Source organism: Delphinus delphis, chromosome 10, assembly GCF_949987515.2.
Source record: "Delphinus delphis chromosome 10, mDelDel1.2, whole genome shotgun sequence".
Lineage (NCBI taxonomy): Eukaryota > Metazoa > Chordata > Mammalia > Artiodactyla > Delphinidae > Delphinus > Delphinus delphis.
Window position 1 is genome coordinate 92392635 of NC_082692.2, and position 12195 is coordinate 92404829.

Here is a 12195-nt window from a genome sequence, read left to right on the forward strand (position 1 = left end):
TTGTCAGTTCTGCAAGAGTGAAACATCATTAGTTAGGACTCTGTTAATTCAGAATTTATTATAATTTCCTCTTTTTTCACATGTCAAGGGGAAAGTGTTAAGTATATGGGATGAATTTTAAGATTAATATTTACAGACCCCAAGGAAGTGCTTTAGCTTCGTAAGAGCTCTTATTTTTAAATGGTGACTTATTTGTTGTACAAGCAAAGACCAGAACTTATCAGATGCTTATCTCTCTTCTTCAAAGCAGAACTTTTCCTACTTCAAGTTGCTGTGTGCATCTGAAAGTTACAAATTGCACAAAGTTCTTTAAATCAGATTCTTGGTCTTTTGTGCTTTCTTCAGTTTTTTTTTTTCCCCCAACTCTTAAGGGTATAAATACATTCCCTAATGTACTCATTTGATTATCTTCTCCCTTCTTTCCCTACTCCTGTTGTCTAGAAGAGGAAATGAGAGGTGAATTAGCCCCAAAGGCAGACACAAGCAGAATGGGGAGTGAAGATGGTTAACTGCAGAAGAGTCACAAATGGCCTATAATGTCTTTGCTGGAAAGGAGTAGTGGGTGGCATTGTTGTATTTGGCGAGAGCTGATCTCAAATAGATGGGGCGAAGGAAGGCAACAGCTTCTCATTCTTACAGCAGCCAGAACCTTCCTTTTAATCATACTTCTTAAAGTATGCTTGTTCTCTGGTATTTGTGCAGAGTGAGGACTCTCAGGCTCTCTTTCAGTTACTCCAGCCTCAAAGAGCAAGTTATGTCAGGTAAAGAATTCTATCGCTCAACTGGACCTCTCTGAATAAAGATTTTATTTTCAAGAGTCATCTGATAAAAACAAGTCATCCACGACTGCCTGATCACCAAATCAAGTGATTTTTTTTTTTTTCTCAGTCCTTACCTTTTTTTTTTAAACTTCTCTAAAGACCCACCCTTCACATTTTACCTTCTGTGGCTTTTGGCAAAGAGCCCTGCTGCTTTGCCTCTCTGTTGTCCCTTTTTTCTTCTTGGCTGACTCCTTGCTTTTTCCATCCGTGGTTGAATCTTGAGTCCTCTTCTTATTTTTCACCCATAACAGCACCAATAATAAGTAGGAATGGTAACTCCTTCCACGAATCCTATGGGTGTTTACAGCTCAGTGCTGCGTACTGTACATACACCATCCCTTTAATCCCCAAACAGCTTTTTACAGTGAGGACTGTCGTTATGGCTATTTATGGGGGCAAAACCTCTGAGCATCAGAGAGGTGAAACCACCTGCCCCGGGGTTTCACAGTTGCGAAGACTCAGGACTCTAAGACCAGCGCTCCTAACGGTTGCCCTTGACAGGGCAGACTTTTCCTTCCTGCCTTTGCTGACCACCCCTCTCTGGCTGAATTGGCTCACCACCCTCCTAACTGTCTGCCCAGAGCTCTTACCTGGATGCCTTGTTAAACCTCGACCCCACTCTATGCCCCATCCCTCCTCTTTGGCCCCAGTTTCTTTTAATGGTGCCACTGCCCTTCCAGTCACCTGGGCACGCTTCCTGTCACTTGCTCAGTCTACTGTGCCAGCCCCTATAATGTTAATACCTCCTTTTCTTCCAGAACATCTGTTCTTAGATTTCGTATGAAGTGCAGAGCTTTCTACGCGTTTTCCTCAAGTATTATGAACAAATTAATGATAAGGTCTCCCCCTTTAACATGAGGATGGCTCTTGTATGAATTTTGGGCCCTAGTCCTTCCTTTAGATGAATATTTTATTCCCTTGGTTCCCTGCACATATTTGAGGATAATTGGTATAAAAATGGATTTGGAAAATAAAGTGTGACCTTTTTCCTTCTCATATTTCTTACATTTATGGAGCAGCAGTCTTGGTTGACGATGAGTGACTGCCAGTTTTTGTGGAATCAGCCTCCAGCTCCATTTATGTTGCCCAGTTCCACTTACATAGATGGTGGTTACCTCCAAATGGCTTTATTGACTCACTGAACTTTAGAACTCAACTAGGACCTTGGACAGCCCAAGCGTATGACATGCACTGTCAGAGAAGTGCTTCTGAATCACCTGCAGAACTTGTTAAAAATAAAGGTTCTTGGGTCCCATCCTGGAACACGACTTTAGGAGGCCTGGGGAGGATGGGCACCGGGTATCAATATATTTAAGACACAAAAAGTCTTAGGAACATCTGCCTACTTGAGAATCCTTGAGACCTACTCTTCGATTTTACACATGAAGAAACTGAGACCAGGAGGAGTGAAGTGATGGAGTTAGCGTCGTGCTGCTAGTAGGTGGCCGAGTGCCATCTACAATTCACTTTCTTCTAGCCTAGGCTGGGGCCCTTTCTCCTACCTCTTCCCGCTTGTTTGAGAGCTTGATGATAAATTAACCCAGTCCTGCATTGGATTCCAAGGCATTCCCCCCGGCCTCTGCATACACATATTATATTTGATCTGGTGGCATTACCTTATTTATACTCACAGAGGCTCAGTGATTCTTGACTTTCTGCTCTTGATTTTTGCATTACAGTTCAGGCTGTCACCACACTGTCCCTCTTGTTGATGCAGAGGGCTCTTGTGTCTCGGAGCTGAAGGAGGCAGATTGCTGGTGGGACACTTTTGATTCATCCACCAAGTAAATACTGAGCACCCAGCCTGGACAGGAAGTGTGCTGGCCCTGGGCACCTTCTGGGCCACAAAGCCGGCAGATCTCTGCCCTCGTGGAGTTCGTAGCCTAGTGCACCATTTGTGTTTCAGCCCAGTGATATTGGGGTGACAGAGGAGAGGCAGAGAGGGTCTGGGGCAGGAAAGACTTGAGGGCCTTCATGGAGAAGATGGGGGCTCTGAATCAGGGTCTTGAAAGACGTGCAGGACTTTAGGAGTTGTCAGGGAATTTTGGAGGAAGGAGCAGTAAGATTTAAGGCCGGGTATTTAACGGTACCTTGCCTTTGGGATAAGACACAGATTAATGGAAGAAACCCTGGAAAACCATATTAACTGGGAGCAAATTCTGTGGTCACTTGGAAAATGAGCCAATCTTACCGATACCAGTTTTAGGAACTTGGAAAAGTCAGTTAAACTCCTCAGAGCTTCAATTTCCTCATCTGTTCAAACAAAAATACTGTTTTAAAATCGGTTCTTCTAAAAGCATTGTACAAGTCAGATTGTTCAGTTGGGACTTTTTTTTTTTTTTTTTTTTTTTTGCGGTACGCGGGCCTCTCACTGTTGTGGCCTCTCCCGCTGCGGAGCACAGGCTCCGGACGCGCAGGCTCAGCGGCCATGGCTCACAGGCCCAGCCGCTCCGCGGCATGTGGGATATCTTCCCGGACCGGGTCATGAACCCGTGTCCCCTGCATTGGCAGGTAGACTCTCAACCACTGCGCCAACAGGGAAGCCCTCAGTTGGGACTTTAAACACGGGGCCTTTATATATAATTTGGGGCTGGTTATCTATCTGTAATTTTTGCACTGGTTGCTTTTGAAGCTCCAAAGTCCTTTCTTACTTCGATGCTTTTGTACGTGGGGTTCCCTCCCCCTGAAAACGCTCCCCTCTTCTTCATCCCCCACCTTGACTTCAGTTTCCAATAGCTCCAGTTTTCCCTCTTCCACCAGCAGCTTTTCAGATGGCCTCAGGCACAGTTAGTTTCTGGCTGTATTTTGTTCTCTTCCCTTACAGCCTTTGGTTTATATTCTTGTTATCAGTTTGTCTTTGTGGCTCCTGCACAAACTAGCCTTGAGCTCCCTAAGGGCAGGGGCCTGGCTTCTACTCATCCTCACATCCCAGGACCTAGCTCAGTGCCTGGCATGGGGTGGGCCCCTCAGCTACCGTTGGTTGAGCGCGGATCCCTTGCTATGCCCCCGACTTGAGCATTAGTGCGTGCTGTGCTCATATCTCTCGTGGCTGCGGGTAAGAGAAAAGAGCCACAGAAAACAGTAGCTGAATGTGTCCGTTGCAGAAGCAGAGTCTTGGGTGTTTGGATGAGGTTTAGCTCCCTACATAGGAAACCTCTAGTGTCAACAGTTCCCTGGCAGGAGAATAGGGCAGCCTAAGTTTTGTGCAGGAACAGCCCTGAGTATTTGAGTTTTGCATAGTGCTTAGGGTTTTATTTTCTTAGACTCGGCTTGGTACAACATTTATCTTTATTTTCTTTGCAGCCTGGTTGATGATCGTTGTGTTGTACAGCCAGAAGCTGGGGACCTTAACAATCCACCCAAGAAATTCAGAGGTAAGTTGGTGACCTTCCCAGAGCGGGTCCCTTGACTCATTTGAAAATTCATGAAGTGTGTTGCTCTGTGTGGATTTAGTTTTTTTTTTAAAGCAGTCATAGGTTTATTTGCTTACATATTTTTTAAAAGTATGATACCAATTTCAAGCTTTCTGACCTCTTGAAAATGCATAAATAAGTTCAGTGTCAAGATTGGGATGGCTTGTATTAGGGCCTTCATTTGTCTCTTGAATACATGTTGGTAAGTGCTAATTCGGTTTAAAGCCTCACACTTGTGCAGATATGGCCAAACAAACGATTTCTGGATTGAGTCACAAGGAACAAGTGTTATTTCAGCAGATCTTGCTGTCCCTTTGGGGGTTTGATATCCTTAGATACCTTGCCTTGGAGTGAGAAGTTCTCGATTGTTACTTACTTTTTGAGTTAAAAGGCAAGGTGGGACGGCTTTCCTGCTGGTAGCCTAGCAGTTTTGTCTTTCTTAGTAGGCCTCTTGCGTTTGATGCCTTCCTTGGAAGGTAGCTTCGTTTATTCCAGGAGGTGTTTAAAATATTGTTGTTATCTTAAAGTGAGAAACGTTTTTTTTTAAGTTTTTTGCTGTTGCTGTGGTTAGTAGTGGTTCTCAGCTCTGGCTGTGTAGTAGAATTATCTGGGAGAAATTTTAATTAAACGGCTGCCCAGGGCCCCACTGCAGCCCAATTAAAGAATCTCTTAAGGTTGCAGCCTAGGCAGTGGCATTTTTAAGGCTTTCCGTGTGATTTTTATATGCAGCCAGGGCTGAGAACCCACTGGGTTAGGTATTTGACTGATGGCTTCAGTCCCAAAGAGTTTAAACCTTGCTGTTTGCAGATTGTATCCTTTGAGTTATAAGTTCTTATTGTTAGGTGATTTAGAAACTGTTTGAGTTTTTTGGATAAAAGCTAAAGAAATTAGAATAAAATAGGAGGCAGACGTTCAGATGGGGAGAAACCATTTGGAAGACGTTCAGTGTTGAGCTGCATCCAGTTGGCACGAGTGTGCCAGCAGAATGTTTTCACCTGGGGGGTGCTGGTGGGAGACTGTTAAAAAGAAAAATTGTTGGCGTGGGGCTTCCCTGGCGGCGCAGTGGTTGAGAGTCCGCCTGCTGATGCAGGGGACACGGGTTCGTGCCCTGGTCCGGGAAGATCCCACATGCCGCGGAGCGGCTGGGCCCGTGAGCCATGGCCGCTGAGCCTGCGCGTCTGGAGCCTGTGCTCCGCAATGGGAGAGGCCACAGCAGTGAGAGGCCCACGTACCGCAAAGAAAAAAAAAAAAAAAAAAAAAAATTGTTGGCGTAAGCCTGATGTGACAGGAACCTGAGGTTCCTGTTGCCTCTGTTGCCTTTTTCTTCTCAGTTCCTGTTCCATGTCATCTTCCAAAACAGAATCCTGAGTGCAGCAGAAAGATTGGATTCAGTGATCCTAATCCAGTCACTCACTCATAGAATTAATTCCCTCCTCTGAATTATATAATGTGCTGCAGTTTATCTTTTAAAAGAGCCAAGAGTGATAGACTTGAGCCAAGAGTGATGGACAGATAATGTGCTTAGGGCTCTGCAAGCATTTTTAGCTCTTGGAGGGTTCTGTTCTCCCTGGGAGGGGATTGAAGCCCTCATAGGTAGAGGTTTAGCACCTTGTCTGGAGTCACAGAGCTGGTGATGGGTGCAGTAGGAGCTGGGCTTGTCAACTTGGGCTGCACAGAGAAATCACCTGGGGGACATTCAGAAATATCACGTATGAGCTCCGCTTCCAGAGATTCTCATTTAATTGGGCGTTTGAGATATTTTGAAAGCTCCCTGGGTGAGTCTTCCGTGCAGCCTAGGTTAAGAACCACTGCTAATAGAGCCTGAGCTATAAATTCCCGGCTTTACTACGTAGCAGGGAGCTGGCCCACACGTTGCTTTTGCAGCAGGGACCAAGCGAAGGGATGAGAAGCTTATTGCTTGGGTCCGATGTGAGCTCTTATCCCATTCTACACCCAGGCTCTGGGAGTTGGGAAAGGAAGCTGAGAAAGATGTTACTGTACTGTACAAAGTTAACCAGTGGCTATTTGAATACAGGTTTAGAACGTTAAAATAAACAGGACCATAGCCAGGGGAAGTCAGGAGAGATACATGTTTTCCTGGCACTAGGGTAAAAGTGCCTGCTGCTTAGATGTATACCTGGTGGCTGATTGAAAGGGATTGTTCTGAGATAAAAGTGACAGTCCGATAGAGGCCATTTAGAAAGAACCAAATTCCATTTATGGCCTGGCCTGGTTCTACAGGTGGTCATGTGACAGTGACTTAATTTGTTGACTGTCTTTCCCCATAAATTAAAAATAAAGGTTTCTAGGTTGTGAGGTGCTTTGTACTTGTGGGAAATCTGGTTCAAAACAAGCTTTGCTGCAGGCTTTGTGAATGTAGGTCAGGGCTGCCTAAATTCCTTGTGGTGAGCCGGAGGCCCTTTGCACACAGGTGAGGGGCCCAGGCCCATCTCCCTTCGCAGCCACTGCCATGCCAGGAAGGTCTCTTCCACCTTGGAACCCGGGCGACCTTTTCCAAAGCAGCCTTTCAATTCTGGTGTAGCGTACTTTGAAACATTTTTCTCTAAAATGAAGAGAAAGGTCTCTCTTTAGAAAGGGATGACTGCCTCTCCAAATACTAGTCTATTTTGAAGTTGAAGTCATTTTGATGTTTAGAAATGGTGCATAGGGCAGTTGGGCAATTTGGAGGCATTTCTAGTCCATTTCCTTGCTGTGCCACTGCACCTCAAAGTTTAACAAACACATATGGAAAAGTGAGGTGCTGGCAAGCGGCCGCATAGGATGATGGAGTCTTTATCCAAGCAGTCAGCAGAGCTACATTTAGTCATTTGGGTTTGCTGTCGCTTCCATCGTTTCCTTGCCAAGTTGTTTCCTATATTGGGAACCATCATAACCTGTTCTTAAGTAAATGGAAGCCAAAGGCCTATTTATCTAATACTCCCTGTGGCTTCTGACTTTGGGTTTTTCATTTTGTGAGCTCCTCTTGAAATCTGCTACCCTAGTGGTTAATAGCATAGGCTGTGGTATCAGGCTTCCTGGGTTCAAATCCAAGTTCTACTCATTCTTAGCTATGTGACCCTGGACAAATGGCTTAACCTCCGTGAACCTTGGTTTTCTCATCTGCAAAATGCAAGATGGTATTAGCCCCTCCCTCATAAGGTTATGGTGACGATGAAATGTGTGTTCCGCATTTAGTACTGAGGGAGCCTGGCCCTTAGTTAAGGGCTCAGGAAGCCTTAGTTATCCCTGTCTTTTTGTTCCCAGTTCTTAGTACAGAGCCTGATACTCATATATGGTGGCAGAAGGGAAAGGAACTATATGTGAATTCTTATATATGGTTCCACTTTTTGTCTTTAAATGCTTCTGTGGTTAAGGGCGTGTACATGGACCCCGTGGGCCTACATTTGAGGCCCAGGTGTTCCCATATACAAGCTGAGTGATCTTGATAGATGACTTAAATATCTAAGCTTGTTTCCTTACTTATGCAATGGGGGAAAAAGAATTCCTTCCTCATAAAGATAATAGGATTGAAGATAATATGGGTAAATAGCCAAACAGAGTAGTTGGGTACACAAGGCTTGCTCAGTGACTGGTTGCTGTTATTTTTCACAGTAGATGCAGAAGAGTGAAACTACTGAACACACTTGCTTCTTTCTGATGAGTCAAAGTACATTTCCAAGGGAATTGCTTTTTTTGTGATTCCTTGGACTATATCTCCTGCCCCTAACATTGTCTGTAGGAAGAAAAGATTGGCTGCACATCTGTTTCACATAAGCCAAGGCTTTTTCATTATCCGAATGAATATTGGACCGTGTCCCTGCCCTCTAGGTGATGAGAAGATCTGAGATGTAGAATAATTGTTACTTTCGTCCTTTTGTTAATGTGGTACCATTTTAAAGCACCAGTGTCCATAGAAGGGAAGGCAGAATCTCTTTTCTTCCTGATTTGTGTTGCTTTGCCCGTAATCTTAAAAGAATAGGGAAGGCAAACATCAGATTGAAACTGGGAATAGAAGCTTTGTGGTTAGTGATTTCCTTTCTCTATGTTATCTTTTCCTTTTCACTCCCACCCATCCCTTCCCCCTAGTAAATATACCGGCATCTTCTGCAAAGAAAAGGTGGAAACTAACAACCATCGTCCATTTTGATCCTAGAATCTCTGCTGTTTTAAGTATAACCTTCAGCACTGTTCGAGTGGAAATAAGAACTGGGGCTTCTGGGAAATAAGATAGGCTTTGGTGTTGATGCGGTTTATTGTGTAATCTCCTTTTTCAGACTGGGGCAGTGGTCCAGTTCTTGCCCTCAAAACTTGATCTTCTCCATTTATGTCAAGAGGCCAATCTTGGCCCCAAATCCTTGATCTTGTACAGATGCTATCGTATCAGTGTCACCAAGGTGTGAGAGGTTTTTAACCTTGTAGTTGAACCTTTAGTTTCAGAAGAAAAGCTGTTTGAAAGAAAACTCACAGTGGAAGATGGGGAGGAATTTAGTTTGGGCAGGGAAAGGTGAGGAGAAAGGAAGCGTTCTGATGTCGTTCAGTGCTTCATGTGGATTGGGGAAGAGCTCAGAGATCAGGCTGAAAGTGTGGGTATTTTAGGTAAGTATCGCCCTTGTGCCCTGTGCTTCGCCTTCTCCCCTAATCAAGTTGGTTTCAAGCGTAATAATCCACTAGGTGGATGTATTATGAAAATGAGTGTTCAGCTCAACAAGCACTGAGGTCCTACTGTGTTTCAGCTGCTGGTTTTGGTGATAAGGGAAGGCAGGATGAGTTGAACACAGTCCCCCTGGCTTTTTGAGAGTCTTAAGGTGACTTGGAGAAACAGACCCACATTATAAATAACAGTAGCCGACAGTAATAGAGCATTTAGTTGTGCAAAGCATTTCCCGTGGATTCTCTCTTTTAGTCTGGTAACCTTCCTGTGAGGTGTTGGTATCAGTGTTCCCATCATGCAGATGAGGAAATTGAGGCCCTAAGAAATTGAGTAACTTGCCCATAGTCACTTAAATGTCCCTTCTTAGAATGATTATTATCATTACACAAACGTTTATTGGTTGCCTCCTGTGCACCAGCCATTTGTGTCCCAGGGAGGAAAGATAGAGACATTGACAAGGAAGTCAACGCCAATACACCGTTAAAATTTTTCAGGGCTGTGTTGAGAGTAATTTGTTGTCCACGTGACAGCTGTTTATATGCAAGTAGAGGCCCAGCAGGTGAAATATCTTTCTATAAAGTAGGAAAGTTGCCCCTGTAATCTAGTAGTTTGTTGGAGCAAAGTAGATGATGACACTTTTCACGTGTTCTCTCTCCTTGAGGTTTGCCACACCTTCTCAGCCCAGGGTGTGTCTGTTTTACCCCTGATGCCATTTTGGCTGACAAGGTTGAGGATCTGGCCCAGCATCACATGATGTGTGAGTGTCAGAGTCAGGCCAGAACACTCTTGCAAAGGCCTGGACCCAGTGGTTTGTCTTCCCTCTGCCCTATGGACCCTTCCCCGTGTAAAGCACAGAGTTCCTTCAAGCCGTGTCACCTGCAGTCTCTAAATGGGAATGGACTAGGTTATTACTTTTCTGCTGTCTGCCCACACTCTTTCTAGCATTAAGTTAAGACCATATAAATGAGGAAGAAAGCCCACTGCAAGATAGAAAACCACTTGGACCCTTTACCTTAATGCGTTTTTAACAAGGTGTGGGGTACTCTGTCTGTGACCTGCAACATTATTTGAATCCTATTTGTAATGCAAATGAGGGTCTGGTCTGGGGCAGTATAACCCTGCCTCCGGGCATCTCCTGAGTAACATGTTGGCTGAAGACTCCTGCTTGCTCAGCACGTGTCCCCTTTAAAAGATTGACAGCCTAGGAATCATGGTCTCAGGATGATACTGGGATGAGGAGTGTGCTGGTTGGCGGTGACAAACCACTCTGGGTCTGAAGCATGGCTGTGAATTTGAGGATCAGACTTAGGGTCTTTTCATTTTTTTGGACTCTTCTTTTTCTGCAGCCCCAGAATGCTTGCACTGTGTCAGCCCACCTATTAGGGGGCTTGTGGATTTAGTAAGATGGCTTGTTTGAGAGAGAGAAAGAAGTGTTTCCCATCTCATGCAAGCTCTTTGTGAACTGGCCTGGGATCTCCCAGCAGTTTTGAAGGGAGCCTCAAATAAGAATGGCATTTTTCATGATCCAGCGATGAGAAGTATTTGAGTACCAGCAACCTGCTTATCTGATCACAGTCTTACCTCCCATTTAGGCTGAGGTGGGGGATGGTTCTTCGCAGATGTGGGAAAACTGCTAGCCCTGGAGTAGAGAGCCCCAGCTGACCTGAGAGCTAGCGCCCCGCCCAGGCTCTGCCACCGACCACTGTGACGCCATGGGGGAGTCACTGCATCTCTCCAGGCCTCCGTTTTCCCATCTGCTCAATGGAGTTTAGCTTGAAACTGTGATCAGCGCCAGAAATAGGCCGGTTAGCTTTTCACAAGGCAGCATTGTTGTCCAGGAGCCTCGTGCTGTCCAGAAGTAGGTTTCTATTTCTTTGGGATTACAGGTCTTCTTCGTCAAGATAAGACGAATGGATGGAAACAGCCAGGCCTTATTCTGAGGCCAAATGGGGACACGGCCTGGATCTTGGGTCACAGAGGTCATCTGGACTAGGGTGGCCATAACGAACTCATAGGCTCAGCTTTCGTTCACCCCCGCTCTCCTTCCCTGCCCGTTCTCTAATTGTTGCTAAGCAACATTATTTCTCCTTTTTTTTTTCTTTTGGCAAGGCCTCGAAGGAATGAACCCATATCTTACTTAGTTTTAAATACCCACATGCGAAGGGGAGGTCCTCCCTTAAATTTTGTTTGTTCTTTTGATTCTAATCCACGATGGGCCTTTCGCAGTGGGACTGAGTTTTCTGCCTGTCTTGTTATAAATAAGGCAGAAAAATCAGTCTATTTAAGGTGCTTGTCAAGTATATGCCTTGAAGCGTATTCAAGGTTTTGTGTGTGCGAGCAGCTGCTTTGTGGGAACGTCTCTTGCATCGTGTTCCGTATTCACAAAATCAATTCAAATTTAATAAAAAGATTAGTAGGTTTTTTTATAATCTTCATTTCAGATTTACCCGCTTATCCCAATCTTGAACCAACAGACTCCATCTAAAGGGCACAACACTGTAATTCAATTCCCCGGACACCATAGAAGGGTCACAGCATGTTCCACGGTCACTGAGGTGATACCTGCTGTGTGATTAGACTGGAGTCCCACACACTACAAGTGGCCCTCGCTGGATTCCTGCCTACTTGCTCAAAGCTTTGAGATGCGTGTCTGAAGGTGCTGGGCATCCTGCACACGGACACAGGAGAGCTTTATACTCCGTTGCCTTGGATAGCTTCCTTTCTGAATAGCTGAGTCACCCATGGGAGAGTAGACCCCAGACCCCTGTTTTATATTCATTTACTCATAATAATTCATTTGCTAATGGAGAGCAAATTTCAGCTCTATATGCATAAAGTGCTTCCAGTGTAAGGGATGTGTTCTCTTTGTCATCTGATTGAATCTCAGTATTGCCGTTGTGGCTTCCTCCATTGAGGGCAAAATTGATTTGGACAGAGAGCATGTGTAATTGCATCATACTGTTATATGGTTCTCCTGAAAGCAGAACGTAGTGGTTGATAAAGGACTTCTTCTTTTGGTGAAGGCTTTTATAATCCTGTCTTCAGAGCACTGATGAAGTTATGTGGTGAATCACTTGAGTTTATGATAATTCTTTCCCTCCCTTTTTTGACAGATGAGGAAATTAGAGAGATTTAGGTCGTCTCCTGGGCTCAGAAAGCAATTCTGTGTCAAAATTGGGATTGGGACACACCCTGGGTCCCCACCCACACTATCTTTTAGGCTGCTGTGTTTGAACAATGGATTTAAAAAAAAATTTTTTTTTATCCTATCACCTTGTGTACTTAATGATAATGTGTTTTCCATACATGC

The 12195-nt window shown here is 44.7% G+C and overlaps 1 protein-coding gene across 1 annotated transcript in view; it reads left to right on the forward strand.

The window, feature by feature from the left end:
* ITPR1 (inositol 1,4,5-trisphosphate receptor type 1) overlaps positions 1–12195 on the forward strand; it is a 321074-nt gene that overhangs the window by 25523 nt on the left and 283356 nt on the right. Inside the window, exon 4 of the mRNA XM_060022942.1 lies at positions 4125–4195. Coding sequence (XP_059878925.1) covers positions 4125–4195 — 71 coding nt within the window. The remainder of the gene's footprint in view (positions 1–4124; positions 4196–12195) is intronic.